Here is a 21,545-nt window from a genome sequence, read left to right as displayed (position 1 = left end):
TTGCTTTTGATCCTTTTTACTTTCATCCCTATCTTGTAATAAATGGTTTATTCATGGCTTCTATTGTCTCATGACTTTTGTCTATGACCTTCTCTTGGTTTCTGCCACTGTTTAGTAATTGGGTCTCTTCTTTTGTGTCCCATGTTTGAATTATTCAAGACAAATGATCTGAATACTTTATTCAGTCATTCTTCTAATAGAAAATGCTCCAAATCAGCAGAGTTAATGCAGCAGCCACCTTCAAAAATTACCAGTCTTCTCTATGTTCACGCTGTAGATGACTACTTTTGGTCTAAGTGCCAACCTCTAATTCAAATTGCAGGGTCACTTGATACAAAATATGGCAATTTTTGGACAAGAACGGTCTCTGGTCCCTTATTTCACAAGACTATGGGCAGGCACTCAATTTCTTGGATTTCTGAGCAAGGCAAAAATAACAACTGCTAAATATAGGACAACATATCTAGTGTATTCTTTAAAATGGTTTTGTTTACCTATAGTGCTTTAAATCAAAGATTTCCCAACCAAATTATTATTGGTATGCTGCATAATTTCCCATTTGGGGTAGTGTGTGTGTATAAAGTCCTATCATTGACTAGTCCTATGGAGTCCTGTCATTGACTAGTAAATTGTTTATGTTTATATCCAGAAAAAGAAGGAATAGATGTATTTATTATTTTTATAAACCATTTTATATACTAATGAGAAAAAAACTTCTAAACAACCCTGAATCAAAGAATAAACTGCTCACAAAATTTAGAAAATACTGAGAACCGAAGGATAAAAAGAACATATTAAAAACTTGTACTAAAGCAGTACTTAAGGAAAAACTTATCAACTTAAATGTATAAAGCAGAAAAAAAGAAATGCTATAATCAATAAGCTAAACATCTACTTATAGAAGCTTTAAAAAGCAAAATAAACCTTTAGAAAGTAAGAGGAACTACTAAAGTCAAAAGGAAAACTAATAAAACCCAAAACAAAACACACGAGACAATTAACATCAAGTTAGTTCTTTGAAAAAACTAGTAAAATGACACTTCTGATGGGACCAGTCAAGAAAAAAAGAATAAAGGCACAAATAACTGACAGCAAAAATAAAACAGAAAAACACTACAGATACTTAAGATGTTAAAAAAAATAATTGAAGGATATTATGAATTATTTGGTGCCAATAAATTAATAAATTTAGACAGAACAAACTCCTTAAAAAACATAATTTACCAAAACTGATTGACAAAGAAATAAAATATAGTACATTTCCACTATTACTATATCACCTGAATCTAACCATAAGGAAACATAATACACATAATACAAACCCAAACTGAACAATGGTCTACAAAACTAGCCAATACTCTTTATGAAAGACAAAGAAAATACAAAGAACTATTCCAGATTAAATGAGTCTAAAGAATTTAAATGGTCATGAAAACTGAATGCAATGTGTGATTCTGAGTTTGATCCTGGAAAAGGGGAAAAGTCAGGCAGGACATTATTAAGACAAATAATAAAATATCAAATGAGTTTTGCATTAGATATCAATATTGTATCAATATTAAATTTCATAAAGTTGATCACTGTCCTATGGTTAAGTAAGAAAGTATTTTTGTTCTTAGTCAATATGCCCTTAAGTATTTATGGATAAAAGAACATGATGCGTCTAAAAAACAAATGATCCAGGAAAAAAAAAATCCGTGTGTGTGTGTGTATAACCTATCTATAAAAAGAAGGAATGATAAACATGACAAAATTGTAACTTGTGATTCTGAAGAAGAGTATATAGGATTATTCTGTACTATTTTAGTAACTCTTCTGTAAATTCTCTATTATAGTTTATAAGCTTTATGACTTTGCTTTTCATATTTGTCTTCAATCCATCTTAAACTGAATTTTACATAGTATTTTTTTTCCACATGAATACCTAATTGTCCCAACATCATTTATTGAAAATCTCAACTTTTCTTGAAATCTTGAGGTTTCTCTATATGTTGCTCTGGATATATTATGTCCAAGTATGGATACGTCTATATCTGGCCTTTCTCTTCTGTTCCATTTACACTAAAATTAAGACCTCTAATTTATCAAAAGACAGCACAAAGATAATGGGGAAAAAAAAAACAATGACACAAGAGAAGATTTATTTACAAAACATGTAACAAAGCCCAATACATAGAAAAGTATTCCAAATCAAGATGAAAAAGAAAGGTAATCCTATAGAAAAATGATTAAACAATTTGAACAGGTATTTTACAAACAGGAAATCTACATAGCCAATAGTCATACAAAATAGTGTTCAACCTCACAGGTCATCAGAGAAATGCAAATTAAAACTACAATGGTATCAGACTGGCAAAATTTAAAGTCTGCCAAAAATCAAGAGGTGTGGGGTGTATGTGGAATAACAAGAGCTCTCATCAAGTGTTGGTGGCAGTGGAAACTGGCACCACTTTGGAAAATAGTGTGGCACTTGCTTGTAAATAACTGACGTTATACAGATCCTATGACATAGCATAGCAATTTCCCTTACAAGTAAATAATTCAGAGAAACTATCATGCCAGGAAGTATGTACAAGAATGTTCATAGTAGCTTGGTTTGTAATAGCTACAAGTTAGGAGTAATCCAAATGTCCATCAGCAGAATGGATACACATACTGTGGGTATATGCAAATAAAATACATCACACCAATGAAAATGAACAGTTATAGCTACTGATAAAAACATGGATTAATCTCACAAACACAATCTTGAGTGAAAGAAGATATAAAAGAATATACACTGTATCATCTCATTTATATAGAATTCAATAACATAGGCTGAGTAACATGACAGGATGAAACAACTTGTATTATTTAGAATGCATACACAGATGGTAAAACTAAAAGAAGTGATGAACTCCTTATCAGAAAAGATAAGATGGTGATTACTTCTAAATGTCAGGGAGAGAAGAGAAATTGGAAAAAACACACAAGGCACTGCTGTGGTATTCACAATTTTCTATTTCTTGGTCTGGGTGAGAGTTAAAAGGATATGTGCCTGTAATTAATTGTTAAAATGTGCATGTTTTATGTACTTTTCTAATTTTGATAATATGTTTTATAATTAAGAAAAGAAAAAGGAAAAAAAGAAAACACGGTGTTTTCAAGGACCTACTAGTAAGTAGGTCAGGAAAATTAATGTGTGTACAGAGCATACAAAGAGATAAGACTGGAAAAGTAGTCAGATGTTTCATATATCAAAGCCTCTTGATAAGCTATACAATAAAATTGTACAAAAATTTCTGCACAAGGTCCATAGTAAGCCTACAGCAAACATGTGTGTCTAGATTACTACCCCCTGACTTTCCAAGTTTGTAATACACATTCCTAAATGAGGCAAAAGGAGGAAAAGTCGGAGAAAGAGTCTAGATTAGTTTAAGATGGCTCTCTTGTTCCTGATTTGTTTCTAATGAGACCTGACTAATACCTGTTCTTGGGTTCCAGTGGCTAGCCTGTATCATATAGTTTTCTATTTTAGTTACACTTAGATGATTTTTCTTATTGGCAAGAGTTGCAACTGAGACAAATCATGTGATTAACTGTATTGTTTTATTATTAACTTAAGAAATCAAACAATAACACAACAGTAAATGTCTCTTTTCTAATTTATCAACATAAGGGTAAAAATCAGGTTTTTTATTCATAATGAAATTCAAAGATAATTAATACTGATCAAAATGTTCTAACATCACTTTTCTTTAACTTACCCTCAAAGTATGGTGCTCTTGTGCTAATAAAAGTCTCAGTTCTTCATGTAGTGTTATAACTTCCAGAAACTGACCCCATAAAGCCATGAGAAGGGAACAAAGTTGTGCAAGATTCATATTTATAAGTTCTGCCAGTTCATCAGGATTTTCTATTTTCTGAAATGACAAGAAAAAAACTTCACTGCTTCCTGAGACTTACTATATCTAAATATAATGTTATTGGAACATCAATACAAAGGCAAATTTTTAGTTTTAAAAAGTGTGTGTGTGTGCACGTGCTCATATGTATAGAGACCAAGTGAACAATGGCTTTTTAAAAAAATTTGACAGTTACTACAGCAACTTAATTGATATTTCAATATCTGAGGTATCTTGTTACCAAAATAATGTCAAATATAGTTTAAAATTACACATAGGATTCTAAAGAGCATGATCAACTCAAACACTAAAATCTTGAGAATTTTAAACATAAGTACAAATCATGATGAAAGTTATAGAAGTGTTAGAAGATAATGAAATCTTAAGATTTTTCCCTCCAATCTAACTGAAGTACTTAGAAAATCTGTAACTCCTCAGAAAGAACAGAGATACTTTCTAAAGTACTAACTGCTTTTCCTTCATCCTAAGTTTCTAAGTTTTATTTTGCCCTTGATAGTCCTTTTATAGTCATCAAACACTTCTTTCTCTTTTCTAACAATTCATTTACCCACTGTTTATTGAGCACATTTTAAATGCTAGGGCCCACATTCCAATCTACATCAAAGATTAACAGGAGAAGCTCAGTTTAGTAAGGAAACAAAAGTGGATAACCAATTTTACTATGCTGTTACGAGGGTTCTAATATTGGTATTAAATTGTCCCATTTATTTAAATATTCTCCTAAACTCATGATAAAAGTTAAAAGTAATAAACTATACCACAAAATGCAGAATCTTCTATAAGCCATTGGATTTCTTGCGTAAGTAAAATATGGATTTGTGAACAAAGAAAAATAAGACTACATTATACATCAGAATAATTCCTTCTCTTTTGGACAGGCATTTTGTTATGAAGGCAAGCCTTTCTTTAATTCACTGAGGCAGCACTGTTCAGGCAGATTATATCTTACTGGAAAAATTTGTCTTCAATTGCTAGTAACACTAGGAAATCTACCTTAAATATACAGATAGATGATGATTTCATTTCCCCATCCTAAAGAAGGTAGTAGTCTATTCCGGTTAAGGTTGAAAGCCACTCTCATAGTTTCAATTATCACATACACTAATGACTGCTGAATCTTTATATCTGGACCACATCTCTCCCGAACTCTAGAGCCATCACTCACTAGATGACTATATTTGAATGTGATAAGAAACGTGTTCAAGTTCAGCATATCCTAAAGAGTACTAATTATATCTTCATGCTCCCTTTAAAAAAAAAAAATGTTGCTTATCACACTTAATCTTACTCAGTTTATTTTTACTTCTTTTTTTTTTAAGTGTATTTATTTATTTTGAGAAAGAGAGAGAGAGCAAAGGAGGGGCAGAGAGAGAGGGGGAGAGAGAATCCCAAGCAGACTGTGCACTGTCAGGGCAGAGCCCAACGTGGGGCTCAAGCTTAGGAACCATGAAATCATGACCTGAGCCAAAATCAAGAGTTGGGGGCCTAACTGAGCCACCCAGGCACCCCTATTTTTACTTATTTTTGAAGTTTGCAATTCAGTAGGCTTTTATTTTCTATCCTAGCTCAGAGAGGACATAAAACAAAAATTCAGCAAAATTAGTAAGAAGGGAAGGGATTGTGTTTTATACACTTTTGTGACTTTGGTTACTAGTACACACAGTAGTCACTCAATAAATATTTATTGAATGAATAAATGAATGAATGAATAAGGAATTACAGACTTCAGATAAGGAAAAAGTCCCCCAAATTTATGGACAAACTCAGAAAATGCTGAAAAATTCCAGAATTCCTGAATGGAAACTAAGAGACTCAACATATAATAAATATTGATTCGTCAATGTATAATAAATCTACAAATGTCTTTTGCCCCAGGAAATAGTTTATAAACGTATTAGAAATGATGCTAACAAGTTTTTCATGTCTCTCTTAAGAACAAACAGAAGATTAAAGTGTACTCTAAAATAAGTTGAAACAAGCAGTCTTGTTCCAAGAATAGTGTTAAGGGAGTTTAGAAAAAGAGGACTTGAATAAACATTTGACAGTAACTAAACAGCAGTGTGTAAGGCAAGCAATGCTATTCTTTGTATAATCTCCACACATGTAGAAATAATTCTCTTGGTTTTACCATAGGTTGAACAATGTAAACAACACTTTTTTTTAATCCCCTGAAAGCAAGGCTGTCTAACTACCCTGTAATTATTAATTTTCCTTTTCAGAAATCATGGCACCAAGGTTCTTAGAGGACTTTAGTATTTTCATTATTAGGAAAGCATCCTTACAAGCATAAATAAATTACTCCTCTGGTTTACATAAATCTTTGCACTATGTCTCAAAATATAAATAAAATATTTTTATGTTAAAAAGGAAATTAGAAAAAATGTTAACAAATTGTGTTATATGTATAAATGTAGGAATACGATCTTACATTTGTATAATATTTTCTCAAATAACATCTTGTCTTTTATGGATATGTACTTTTTCATAGCAGTCATTGATCTTGTTTGATTACAAAATGCTGCTTACTTAAATATTAGACTTGGAAAACAGGTGAAGAACAAAAAAGAAAATTAAGTTCATTTTAGCGTGGAGTCTTCAATTTTTTTTCAGTTATATACATAGAGAAAACTCTAGAATCATATATACTATTATGCCATTTCCATTGAATAATGAGGATTTTTTTAAACGTTTATTTTTGAGAGAGAGAGCGTGTGAGCAGGGGAAGGGCAGAGAGAGAGGGAGACACAGAATCTCAGGTAGGCTCTAGGCACTGAGCTGTCAGCACAGAGTCCAATGACATGGGGCTCGAACTCATGGACTGTGAGATCATGACTTGAGCCTAAGTGGATGCTTAACTGACTGAACCACCAGGTGCCCTTTGAAAGCATGTTTTTCAGGTTTTATAACTTTTTTATTACAAAAAAAATTTTTTTTTACATTTATTTATTTTTGAGAGACAGAGAGACACAGAGTACAAGTGGGGAGGGGCAGAGAATGAGACACAGAATCCAAAGTAGGCTCCAGGCTCTGAACTGTCAGCACAGAGCCCGATGCAGGGCTCAAACCCGAAAACTGTGAGATCATGACCTGAGCCAAAGTCGAATGCTTAACTGACTGAGCCACCCAGGCACCCCTGTATAACATTTTTTAGACTGTAAGTGTCCCATAACTTGTTTAACCATTCTCCTACCATTGGGTATTTACTTAGGTTAATATTTTTACATTATAAATTACAATGTATATGAATCTCTGATTTTTTATTTGGTACTGATTGCCAAGTAATACCCTGGCTTTGAATATATACTGCCAAATTAATATCTGAAAAAGATCTCCAAGATCTATGAGAGAAATATAAGAATCTGTATCTTATCACATCTTAACAAGCATTACATTATTAGAAAATCACAGCCAACCTGATAGGTTAAAAAAGGTATGAGAATACTTAAAATTTTGTTTATTTCATGATTGTGAGATTGAATATGTTTCAATTATTAACCTATTTTGTAAATGAGTATCCTATACTAACTTAAAAATGGTTATAGGTTTTCTTATTGATTTGAAAGAGCTCTTCAAATAGTATATCTTTTGTCTATTCTATTTGCTGTCAAAATTTACCATATGTTGTTGATCTTAAGTTTTATGATGTCCATTTACATACTGAAATTTAAATGTGTACCTAAAAAATTATTAGTAATATATCAATACATACAGTATTTTTAAAATCTAGCACAGATGGATATAGAGCAAAGAATAAAAATTTTCCTTTACAATTCCATCCTTCATGCAACTCTTGTCTGTATTATTGTTAACAGTTTGAAATACATACATATGTGTATGTATATATATGATACAAAGTATATGTATTGTATGTATATATAAGTAGGGGAAGGGCAGACAGAGAGGGACAGAGAGAATCCCAAGCAGGGTTGGTGGTCAGTGCGGAGCCAAACGGTGGAGCTCTATCTCACAAACAGTGAGATCATAACCTGAGCTGAAACAGACTCAGATGCTGAACTGAGTCCCCACCAAGAAGCTGCTGTTTTTCTATTCTTTTAGAGAAGTCATTCTCTATTTCCATTAGTTTTATATACATTTTAACATACATTTGGGCAAGTCCCTCTACAAAAATGTATTTTTTAAGGTTTTTCTTAGTCATTTTTACCTTTCTCCAAGTGCTCTTTAAAGTGAGTCAAATTTTAACATTTCCAATGGTATTTTGATATGAATGTATCAATTATTAACTTAAGAAAAACTGGTATCTTTCCGTGACTGTTTCTCTTTCCATTCAAAAGTATCATGTTTACTTATTCAAATATCTCAGTGAAACACTGAAGATTTTTTCACATTAATTGTACACATCTTATTAAGATTACTTCTAAATGTTTAATGTTCTTGTGAGCAACTATTATGATAACATTGTTGATTTTTAAAGAAAATACTCTTATTTGAGCTGTGGGGAAAACCTCTAGAAGAGGATACAAAATTACTTGTGTATCATGCATATGCATAATTTTACAAGGAGAAGGTAAATACCTTTTCAAAGTGGTCTAGTCCTTATTCAAATTTACATACAGAAATACATTCCAAAGCCAAATATATATTTTTGTTTATGTCTCTGATTTGTAGCTAACTAAGAGTGAAATATATAGTAATCTTAAAACAGAATACTTAAAATAGAACATTTAGTTTCACGGCCAAAAAAAAAAAAAACAAAAAAAAAAAAAAAAAAGGAAAAAGAAAAATCAATTTAATTTAATTTCAAGAATAAACTACTGGAAAAATGGTCTGAGACAAACTGGTCTGCTGAAATAAATCAATTTTCATTTCTGAACTATCATTTTGTAAATATATGTAATTTTAAGGATGATTTAAAAATTGTCCAGAAATTCTTTTGAGTAAACTAATTGAAGAAAATGCACATTTCTGACAATTAGTTGTCTTTGCTATCTCATTCATATGCAGAATAATGTATATTTTAAAAATAAGTTAATTTCATGCTGAAGCCAAATAACTTTTTATCAACTAAGCTGTTATTCTACTATGATCAACCACTTGAGGAAGAATAAATCATTAAGTTTTCTTGGATAAAATATTTAGAATAGGAAACAGAATCCACTCAAATAACTTGATAATGTTAATTTAAAAAAATCCAAGTACCTTAACTTCTTCACATAGTTCAGTAAGTCGAGCTTCTACATCCATTTCCTCTGAAAGGAGTAAAGAGTAATTAGAGGAAATATTTCAATATTAGATCTGAATCTATTTTTAAAATTATCTAAATACAGTTGGCCCCTGAACAATACAGGGGTTAGGGGCATCAATCCCCCCGTGCAGTCTAACTTCTGACTCCCCTAAAACTTAAATACTAAATAGCCTACTGCTGACCAGGAAGACTTATAAATAACATAAACAGTTGATGAACACATATTTTGTACGTTGTATGTATTATAGACTCTATTTTTATAAAAATAAGCTAGAGAAAAAAATGTTAAGAAAATCATAAATGAAAATACATTTAGTCCTATTCTATATTGAAAAAAGATACTCGTTTAAATGGACCTGTGCAGTTCAAGTCCCAGGTTTGAGTCAAGTGTAAATTACCTTTAAAAAACCAGAAGGTTGAGAAATATCTGCACTATATTCAATGAAGTAAATTTCAATGTAATATACTGTCATAAACACATTAATCATGTAGGTAATGTTAAACCTATTAAATTCTATGTTCTTATTATTAGTGTTCCAGTTCTCATAAGAGGTTAACACTGTCAAGGAAATATTGACTGTGGACCTAAAGTAACTTGCACAACTATATCACAGAAAAGATAAAACATATAATTAGGTGTTACTGCATTGTATACATTGCAAATTTCAAACAGTTTAACATTTGTCTTAAGTATGTACATGCCTTGTTTGTTTTTTGTTTTTTTAACAAAAGCTGTTCCTAAAAAATTCAAGTCAAATTAATCTTTAGCGCCAAAACACTTAAAACATACATGGATCAGAAGTTTATATAATGGTAATGAATGAAAAAATCTTTGAGTTTCTAATTTAGTTTAATACACGCAGATTTCTCTAAGACAGTCTAAAACTGAAGTATATTTTGTCCATACAATTGATTTATTTAATGTATGCTACAACCTTCTATAAGGAGGTGTACAGATTAACCTAAATTAAAGTGGTAATATTTAGAAGGGAATACAGAAACTAATAGAACAGAAAGGTTCCCTGCTTTTTGCAAGGAAGAAATTTCACTAAGGCCTGAAATATGTTTAGATACACCTAACTTTTAATCAGAAATCAAACTAAAATGAGTTCTCCTACAAGAACTATAAGTTTTTGTGATCACACAAAACTCCATTGTCTTGTTGCTCCACAACCTTGTTAAGTGATCATTCTCACACAAACGCAAGAATACATTCTAGAACATCCCTGAATTCATTCATCAGCTCCCTATCTCATAAGGTAGATAGACTTCAATGTATACTATTTGATAAAAAGAAAAATAAACATTTAAATTTGATAAAATAAAGTTACATTTATGTGGTAAACACAATCAACCTATGATGTGAACAAATATTCCACTAATAACTAAAATCATTAGAACACATAAATATTTGAGTCACATAATATATAAATAAAATTGTATTTACATACTGTATTAGATACTGCTCATCTATGAGAAGCAACTCCTCATCTTTTAAAGTTTTATCACAAGATTGCAGCAATTCAGGCACATCTTCAGACTCCACTTTTAATTCTAGTTCTCTTGTTAGATCCGCACTTACTTTCCACATCTACACTTACTTCCTCCACTAAAGTCTGGAACCCCTCAAAGTCATCCACAAGAGTTGGAATAAATTTTCAAACTGCTTTTAAGGTTGATTTTGACTTCTTCTCATAAATCACACATATTCTTAACGGCATCTCAGATGGTGAATCATTTCCAGAAGGTTTTCAATTTACTTTGCCCAGATCCATTAGAGGACTCACCATCTATGGCAGCTACAGCCTTATGAAATGGCTTTCAAGCCTTATTATTTAAGAAATACATGAAATTAAGACTTGAAAGCCAAATGACTCCTTGATCCATGGCTGCAGAATGGATACTGTGGTAGCAGACATGAAAACAACATTAATCTCATTCTGATCTCCATCAGAGCTCTTGTGGGGTCAGGTGCATTATCAATTAACAGTCATATTTTGAAAGGAATATTTTTTCTGAGTAGTAGGTCTCAACAGCAGGCTTAAAATATTCAGTAAACTATGTTGAAAACATATGTGATGTCATTTAGGCCTTGTTGTTCCATTCATGGGGCACAGACAGAGTAGATTTACCATAATTCTTAAATGCCCTAGAATTTATGGAATGGTATACGAACACTGGCTTCAACTTAGAGTCACCAACTATATTAGCCCCTAATAAGAGAGTCGGTCTATCCTTTGAAACTTTGACCAGGCAGTGACTTCTCTTCCCTAGCTGTGGAAGTCCTACATGGCATCTTTTTCCAGTAAAAGGCTATTTTGTCTACATTGAAAATATATTGTTTAATGTAGCCACCTTCATTAATTATCTTAGCTAGATCTTCTGGATAACTTGCAGCAGCTTTTATATCAACAGTTTGCTGCGTCATCTTGCACTTTGTTGTTATACAGACAGCTTCTTTACCTAAGCCTCATAAACCAGTCTCTGCTAGCTTCAAACTTTCCTCTGGAAGCCTCCTCATCTCTCTTGGCCTTCATAAAACTGAAGAGTTAGAGACTTGTTCGAGATTAGGCTTTGCCTGAAGGGAATGTTTGGATGGTTTGATCTTTAACTTTCTATTTAAATTCCACTTAACATACAGAATAATATTAGTTTAAGGTATACAATTTAGTGATTCAACACTTAACATGTAACATCCAGTGCTCATCCCAACAAGTGCACTCCTTAATCTCCATATTTAAGCCATTCCCTGCCCCAACCAACCTCCTCTCTAATAACTATCAGTTTGTTCTCTACAGTTAAGAATCTGTTTCTTGGATCCTTTCTGTCATGCACAATGTGGGGAGGCCTCAAGCTAAGATGCTCAGGGAATCGTTTTTTAGAAGTGTTAGATCTAGGTACCGAGGCACACAGACTGGGGTACTCGCTTAATCACATCAGCAGGGCTACTCCAAGGAACAAATCAAAGCACACCTGGTGTAGGGTCCGAAATATTACTATGAGTAGGGTAATAAAATAACCAAAGTCACAACAACAGAGAGCAAATAACAAGCCCCCAAAAAAACACCTCCTGAAGGGCCAGGCCCTAGACAGTGTATGGCCTGCCGTTAATATAGCGGTGCTCACAGGTGCAGAGCACACAAGCTTTTAAAACGCATAAGGTAGAGAAAGCTAGCCAAAGTGACAAAACGGAAGAATTCTTCTCAAAAGAAACTCCAGGAAGTCGCGACAGCTAATGAATTGATCAAAACCAACGTAAGCAATATAACGGAACAAGAATTTAGAATAATAGACATAAAATTAATCACTGGGCTTGAAAAAAGCAGAGGACAGCAGAGAATCTATTGCTATAGAGATCAAGGGACTAAAAAATAGTCATGATGAATTAAAAATGCTATAACTGAAGTGCAAGATAAAATGGAGGCAGCCAGAGTGCACATTGAAGAGGCAGAGGAGAGAATAGGTGAATTAGAAGATAATATTATGGAAAAAGAGGAGGCTGAGAAAAAGAGAGATAAATTCAGGAGTACTAGGGGAGATTTAGAGAACTAAGTGATGCAATCAAATGGAACAATATCCGTATCACAGGAATTCCAGAAGAAGAGACAGAGAAAGGGGCTGAAGGTGTACTTGAACAAATCATAGCTGAGAACTTCCCTGATCTGGGGAAGGAAAAAGGCATTGAAATCCAAGAGGCACAGAGAACTCCATTCATACGTAACTTGAATTGATCTCCTGCACGACATAATATAGTGAAACTGGCAAAATACAACGATAAGGAGAGAATTCTGAAAGTAGCTAGGGATAAATGGGCCCTAACATACAAAGGGAGACACATAAGGGAACTAGCAGACCTATCTACTGAAACTTGACAGGCCAGAAAGGAATGGCAGAAAATCTTCAATGTGCTGAACAGAAAAAATATGTAGCCGGGAATCCTTTATCCAGCAAGCCCGTCATTTAGAATAGAAGGAAATAAGGGTCTTCCCTAACAAACAAAAACTGAAGGAATTCATCACCACTAAACCAGCCCTACAAGAGATCCTAAGGGGGATCCTATCCTGTGAGACCAAGTACCAGAGACATCACTACAAGGATGAAACCTACAGACATCACAATGACTCTAAACCCATATCTTTCTATAATAACACTGAACGTAAATGGACTAAATGCACCAACCAAAAGACACAGGGTATCAGAATGGATAAAAAAACAAGACCCATCTATTTGCTGTCTACAAGAGACTCATTTTAGACCTGAGGACACCTTTAGATTGAGAGTGAGGGGATGGAGAACTATTTATCATGCCACTGGAAGTCAAAAAAAGCTGGAGTAGCCATACTTATATCAGACAAACTAGACTTTAAATTAAAGGCTATAACAAGAGATGAAGAAGGGCATTATATGATAATTACAGGATCTATCCACAGGAAGAGCTAACAATTATAAATATCTATGCGCCAAATACGGGAGCCCCCAAATATATAAAACAATTAATCACAAACATAAGCAACCTTATTGATAAGAATGTGGTAATTGCAGGGGACTTTAATACTCCACTTACAGTAATGGATAGAACATCTAGGCAGAGAATAAATAAGGAAACAAGGGCCCTGAATGATATATTGGATCAGATGGACTTGACAGATATATTTAGAACTCTGCATCCCAAAGCAACAGAATATACTTTCTTCTCGAGTGCACAGGAAACATTCTCCAAGACAGATCACATACTGGGTCACAAAACAGCCCGTCATAAGTATACAAGAATTGAAATCATACCATGCATACTTTCAGACCACACTGCTATGAAGCTTGAAATCAACCACAGGAAAAAGTCTGGAAAACCTCCAAAAGCATGGAGGTAAAGGACACCCTACTAAAGAATGAGTGGGTCAACCAGGCATTTAGAGGAGAAATTAAAAAATATATGGAAACAAATGAAAATGAAAATACAACAATCCAAACACTTTCGGATGCAGCAAAGGCAGTCCTGAGAGGAAAATAGATTGCCATCCAAGCCTATCTCAAAAACAAGAAAAATCCCAAATACAAAATCTAACAGCACACCTAAAGGAAATAGAAGCAGAACAGCAAAGACACCCTAAACCCAGCAGAAGAAGAGAAATAATAAAGATCAGAGCAGAAATAAACAATATAGAATCTAAAAAAACTGTAGAGCAGATCAATGTAACCAAGAGTTGGTTTTTTGAAAAAATAAACAAAATTGATAAACCTCTAGCCATGCTTCTCAAAAAGAAAAGGGAGATGACCCAAATAGATAATATCATGAATGAAAATGGAATTATAACAACCAACCCCTCAGAAATTCAAGCAATTATCCGGAATACAATGAAAAATTATATGCCAACAAACTGGACCACCTGGGAGAAATGGACGAATTCCTAAGCACTCACACACTTCCAAATCTCAAACAGGAAAAAAAAGAAAATTTGAACAGACCCATAACCAGCAACGAAATTGAATCAGTTACCAAAAATCTCCCAACAAATAAGAATCCAGGACCAGATGGGTTCCCTGGAGAATTCTACCAGACATTTAAAGCACAGAGAATACCTATCCTCCTCAAGCTGTTCCAAAAAGTAGAAAGGGAAGGAAAACTTCCAGACTCATTCTATGAAGCCAGCATTACTTTGATTCCCAAACCTGACAGAGACCCAGCAAAAAAAAGAGAACGACAGGCCAATATCCCTGATGAATATGGATGCAAAAATGCTCAATAACATACTAGCAAATCGAATTCAACAGCATATAAAAAGAATTATTCACATGATCAAGTGGGATTCATTCCTGGGCTGCAGGGCTGGTTCAACATTTGCAAATAAATCAATGTGATACATTACATTAATAAAAGAAAAGATGAGAACCATATGATCCTGTCAATTGATGCAGAAAAAGCATTTGACAAAACTCAGCATCCTTTCTTAGTAAAAACCCTCGAGAAAGTCAGGATAGAAGGAACATACTTAAACATCATAAAAGCCATTTATGAAAAGTCCACAGCTAATATCATCCTCAATGGGGAAAAACTGACGGCTTTCCCCCTGAGATCAGGAACAAGACAGGGATGTCCACTCTCACAGTTGTTGTTTAACACAGTGTTGGAAGTTCTAGCATCACCAATCAGACAACAAAAGGAAATCAAAGGCATCAAAATTGGCACAGATGAAGTCAAGCTTTCACTTTTTGCAGATGACATGATATTATACATGGAAAACCCGACAGACTCCACCAAATATCTGCTAGAACTGATACATGAATTTAGCAAAGTCGTGACAGAAAATTAATGTACAGAAATCAGTTGCATTCTTATCCACTAATAATGAAGCAACAGAAAGACAAATAAAGAAACTGATCCCATTCACAATTGCACCAAGAATCATAAAATACCTAGGACTAAACCCAACCAAAGATGTAAAAGATCTCTATGCTGAAAACTGTAGAAAGCTTATGAAGGAAATTGAAGAAGATATAAAGAAATGGAAAAACATTCCGTGCTCATGGACTGAAATAAATACTGTTAAAATGTGTCAATACTACCCAAAGCAATCTACACATTCAAGGCAATCCCAATCAAAATTGCACCAGCATTCTTCTCGAAGCTAGAACAAGCAATCCTAAAATTTGTATGGAACCACAAAAGACCCTGAATACCCAAAACAGTATTGAACAAGAAAACCAAAGCAGAAGGCATCACAATCCCAGACTTTAGCCTCTACTACAAAGCTCTAATCATCAAGACAGCATTGTATTAGCATAAAAACAGACACACAGACCAAAGGAATAGAGTAGAGGCCCTAGAATTGGACCCCCAAAAGTATGACCAACTTTGACAAAGCAGGAAAGAATATCCAATGGAAAAAAGACAGTCTCTTTAACAAATGGTGCTGGGAGAACTGGACAGCAACATGCAGAAGGATGAAACTAGACCACTTTCTTACACCATTCACAAAAATAAACTCTAAATGCATAAAGGACCTAAATGTGAGACAGGAAATCATCAAAACCCTAGAGGAGAAAGCAGGAAAAAACTTCTCTGACCTCAGCCGCAGCAACTTCTTACTTGACACATCCCCAAAGGCGAGGGAATTAAAAGCAAAAATGAACTATTGGGACCTCATGAAGATAAAAAGGTCAGCACTGCAAAGGAAACAATCAACAAAACTAAAATGCAACTAACGGAATGGGAAAAAGTATTTGCAAATGACATATCGGACAAAGGGCTAGTATCCAAAATCTATAAAGAACTCACCAAACTCCACACCCAAAAAACAAATAATCCAGTGAAGAAATGGGCAGAAAACATGAATAGACACTTCTCTAAAGAAGACATCCGGATGGCCAACAGGCACATGAAAAGATGCTCAACGTCGCTCCTCATCAGGGAAATACAAATCAAAACCACACTCAGATACCACCTCATGCCAGTCAGAGTGGCTAAAATGAACAAATCAGGAGACTATAGATGCTGGAGAGGATGTGGAGAAACGGGAACCCTCTTGCACTGTTGGTGGGAATGCAAACTGGTGCAGCCACTCTGGAAAACAGTGTGGAGGTTCCTCAAAAAATTAAAAATAGATCTACCGTATGACCCAGCAATAGCACTGCCAGGAATTTACCCAAACGATACAGGAATGCTGATGCATAGGAGCACTTGTACCCCAATGTTTATAGCCGTACTTTCAACAATAGCCAAATTATGGAAAGAGCCTAACTGTCCATCAGTTGACAAATGGATAAAGATGTGGTTTATATATATAATGGAATACTACTTGGCAATGAGAAAGAATGAAACCTGGCCATTTGTAGCACTGTGGGTGGAACTGGAGAGTGTTATGCTAAGTGAAATAAGTCAGGCAGAGAAAGGCAGATACCCTATGTTTTCACTCATGTGGATCCTGAGAAACTTAACAAAAGTCCATGGGGAAGGGATAGGGGGAAAAAAAAGAAAAAGCTACACAGAGGGAAGGAGGCAAACCATAAGAGACTCTTAAATACTGAGAACAAACAGGATTGATGGGGTGGGGGGGAGGGAAAAGAGGATGATGGGCACTGAGGAGGGCACCTGTTGGGATGAGCACTGGATATTGTATGCAAACCAATTACATATTAAAAGAAAAAAAATGAATCTGTTTCTTGGTTTGCCTCTCTTTTTTTTTTTTGTCCCCTACGCTTCTTTGTTTTGTTTCTTGAATACCACATATGAGTGAAATTGCTACTAAAGCTTTCTCCATAATAGCAATAAGGCTGTTTTGTTTTCTCATCATAATGTGTTCAATGGAGTAGCACTTTCAATTTTCTTCAAGAACTTCTCCTTTGCATTCACAATTCAGTTAATTGGTTGGAGAAAGAGGTTCAGCTTTTGGCCTGTTGTGGCCTTCAAAGTATCTTCCTCACTAAGCTTAATCATCTCTAGCTTTTGACTTAAAATGAGAGATGTATAACACTTCCTTTCACGTAAACACTTAAAGGCCATTGTAGGGTTATTATTAATTGGCCTAATTTCAATATTGTTGTGTCTCAGGGAATAGAGAGGCTCAAGGAAACGGAGAGAGATGAGGGAAAAGCTGGTCAGTGGAGCAGTCAGAACACATATTTATTAATAAATTCACCATCTTACATGGGTGTGGTTCATGGTGCCCCAAACAATTACAATAGTAACATCAAAGATTGCTGGGTACAGATCACTGTAACAAATATTAAAATAATGTAAAAAATTTTAAAGACTGTGAGAATTACCAAAATGTGACAGACATATGGAGTGAGTAAATGCTGTTGGAAAAGTGGTGCCAACAAACCCGTTCAGTGCAGGGTTGCCACAAATTTTCAATTTGTAAGAAATGCAGTATCTGTAAAGTACAATAAAACGAGGTATGCCTTTATATGGGTTTTGGAGTCACTTTTTTTTTTTTTTAAATAAAAACATGATTGTGTTTTACACACTTTTCTACACTTTGCTTTTTTCTCTCAGCAATACTCCATAGAAATCTGGTATGCAGCCCTAATTTTTTTTTTAAATGGCTGCACAATATTCCTTGGTGTGCATGCCTTATAATTTCCTTGATTGATGGTCAGTAGAAAATGACAGAAATATGGGGACCCTGGGTTTTTCTCCTCCCTCAAACACAGCTGTACTGAAGTCAGATCACTCAGGATACCCAGGAAATCGGTATGAGGACTGGCAGAAGGATCTCCACAGTTGGAGGGAGACAGTGTGCAGGTGTGAGGTGTGTGGAAGAGAATTGGGGGAGAGAAAAACAGTGGTGCCACGGTGGGGAGTGAACCCTTTCTGTGCAGAGACAAAAGGGAGAGAAAGAGAAAGGGTTTGAGAGTGCAGTGTTGGATTCGTACAAGAGGAAAACCTCTCTGGACCATAGACTGGGGAGTGAGAGGTACTCAGTGTCCCAGGTTTTTTGCAAATAGTCTGTGGAGCTCAAACTCTGAGGTTTTGGGAGTGTATGACATTCTCCAGAGTGGAGCTGTGGTGTTTGCCCCTGGGGAGGAGGGCGCTGGCCCTGGAGTGGATAGGATAGTGTGGTAATGGGATCTCCTGGGTCGCACTGGAAGAGAACATTCCACTTCTTGAAGTACTTTTGGAAGAAGTATATTGCCTCTCCAAGGACAAAAGACCCTGTAGGTGCCCGTGAAAGGCGGACAGAAGCACGCACACACAGAGGCAGATAACCATAGATTCTGCACAGGTAAGGGATTGTTTTTCTGACACAAAGGACATCAGACATAGCACAAAGAAGCTCTACTCCAGAAGAGGAGAGTGGGTCCATGTGGTACCTGGTCCTTTAAGATTTTGAGTTCTGAATCCTAGCCACACACCAGAGCTGTGGCGTAGGGCGTGCTGACTGCCCTCACTATTCTTTGAGGGCTTCCTGAACAAATTGGGGTGTGAGATCCCCTGTCCAAGGATAAGAGAGTGGGGTGGCACCATTTTCCCTCTTACCACTGACATGGTGGGACTTCAGAGAGCAACACAACTGACCCCAGTGGAGGTGGGACCTGCTCACACCAAGCCCCGTCCCTCTGTGCCTGGCAATTGCATATTTACTGGGGCAGGTCTGACCCTGAGTGAGTCCAGCAGTCCTCTCCTCCAGAAGACCAGCACAGGCAGCACCCTGCATGTACCAAGGCTAATGTCATAGAGTACTTCAAAGCGTCACCTGCAGTTCTGGTGGAAACTGGATCAGGCTTACTTTTTTTCTTCTTCTTTTTATTCCCTTTGGAATCAGCCTTATGGCTTTTTTCTTTGTTTTTTCATTTCCTTTTCTCATTTTCTTTCTCTTTCTTCTTTTCTTTTTCTTTGGAATAAGGCTTATATATTTTGATTGTTTGGTTTTTTTTCATTCCTTTTCCTTTTCTTTTGGATCAGGTTTCTTTCCCCCCCCCCCCCCCCCCCTCTTCTTTATTCTTTTGTTCTTTTCTTTCCAGGCTTATTTTAACAAACAAATCAGAGCACACCTAGTTAAAGGTCCAAACACTCCCCACTGCAAGCAAGGAACTCTGCAGAGGGCTGACCAGTCTTGAAGAGCAGCCCAAAACCCAATAGCAGAGTGCACACAGCATACACTAGAAACACTTCCTTAAGTGCCAGGCTCTGATCAGTGTATGACCCCTTTTTAATACAGCATTACTCTCAGGCGCAGGAAACATAACAAGCTTTCAAAACATGCAAAAGACAGAAACTTAGCTAAAATGACAAGATACAGGAATTCACCCCAAAAGAAGAAATCACAGTCAGGAACTTGCTAAAAACAGATATAAGCAATATCTTATAATGGAATATAAGCAATATCTAAATAGGAATTTAGAACAACAGTCATAAGACTACTAGCTTGGCTTGAAAGAAAAGCACTGAACACACCAGAGAAACTCTTGCTGCAGAGATAAAAGACCTAAAAACAGATCAGGCTGAAATAAAAAATGGTGTAACTGAGAGGCAAAACTGATGGTAAATAGTCACAACAAGGAATGAAGAAGAAGAGGAAAGAAAAGGTGATACAGAAGATAAAATTATGGAAAATAACAATGCTGAAAAGAAGAGGGAAAGAAAACTATTAGATCATGAAAGTAGACTTAGGGAACTCAGTGATTCCATTAAGTGAAATAATATCTGTATCATAGGAGTCCCAGAAGAAAACAGGTAAAAGGGGCAGAAGGTTTATTTGAACAAATTATAGCTGAGAACTTACTTAATCTAGCAAAAAACAAACAAACAAAACAAAAACAAAACAAAACAAAACAAAACAAAACAAAAAAACACACCAGGCATTCAAGTCCAAGAGGCACAGAGAACTCCTGTCAAAATCAACAAAACAGGTCAATGCCACTACATATCATAGTGAAACTTACAAAATACAAAATAAAGAGAAAATTCTGAGAGTAGTTAGGGACAATAGGACCTTAACCTACAAGGTTCGACAAGTAGGATTAGCAGCAGACCGGTCCACTGAAACTTGGCAGGTCAGAAGGGAGTGACAGGAAATATTCAACGTGCTGAAAGGGAAAAATATGTAGCCAAGAATTCTTTATCCAGCAAGGCTGTCATTCAGAATAGAAGGAGAGATGTAGGATTTCCCAAACAAAAACAAAAGGAGTTCATGACCACTAAACCAGCCCTGCAAGAAATTTTAAGGGGGACTCTCTGAGTGGAGGAAAAAAAAAAAAATAAAAAAATAAAAAAACCCCAAAGCAACAAAGACTAGAAAGGACCAGAGAACATCACCAGGAACACCAATTCTACAGGTGACATAGCAGCTAACATCTATTACACTAATGGATGTCAAAAGAAAGCCACAGTAGCCATAGTTATATCAGACAAACTAGATTTTAAAACAAAGACTGTAATAAGAAATGAAGAAGGGCATAACATCACAATTAAGGATGTATCCACCAATAAGATCTAACAACTGTAAATATTATGCCAACTTGGAAGAATCCAAATATATAAATCAATTAATAACAAATATAAAGAAACCCATTGTTAAAAATACAATAATAGTAGAGGATTTTAACATCCTACATACAGCAATGGAAAGATCATGTAAGCAGAAAGTCAACAATGAAACACCAGCTTTGAATTTTACAACGAACCAGATGGACTTAACAGATATATTCAGAACATTTCATCGGGAAGTAGCAGAATACACATTCTTCTTGAGTGCACATGGAACATTCTCCAGAATAGATCACATACTGGGTCACAAAACAGCCCTCAACAAGTACAAAAAGATCAAAATCATACCATACATATTTTCAGATCACAACTCTGTGACACTTCTAGTTAACCACAAGAAAAAATTTTGCAAAGCCCTCAAATACAAGGAGGTTTAAAGAATAACCTACTAAGGAAATGAATGGTTTAACCAGAAAACTAAAGAAAAAATTTAAAAAATACATGGAAACAA

At 35.2% G+C, this 21,545-nt stretch overlaps 1 protein-coding gene across 9 annotated transcripts in view; it reads right to left on the bottom strand.

The window, feature by feature from the left end:
• FAM135A (family with sequence similarity 135 member A) overlaps positions 1-21,545 on the bottom strand; it is a 119,954-nt gene that overhangs the window by 46,977 nt on the left and 51,432 nt on the right. For 8 of the 9 annotated variants that reach the window (XM_047859525.1, XM_047859531.1, XM_047859530.1 and 5 more), the window contains 2 exons: positions 9,063-9,112; positions 3,747-3,902 (listed from right to left, as the gene is read on the bottom strand). In XM_047859525.1, coding sequence (XP_047715481.1) covers positions 3,747-3,902; positions 9,063-9,112 — 206 coding nt within the window. The remainder of the gene's footprint in view (positions 1-3,746; positions 3,903-9,062; positions 9,113-21,545) is intronic. The other variant, XM_047859529.1, reaches the window with a different exon arrangement.

This window comes from Prionailurus viverrinus, chromosome B2 (genome assembly GCF_022837055.1).
Source record: "Prionailurus viverrinus isolate Anna chromosome B2, UM_Priviv_1.0, whole genome shotgun sequence".
NCBI classification, from domain to species: Eukaryota; Metazoa; Chordata; class Mammalia; order Carnivora; family Felidae; genus Prionailurus; species Prionailurus viverrinus.
Note: the sequence above shows the minus strand (reverse complement) of the source record. Positions and strands in the feature narration are given on the sequence as shown.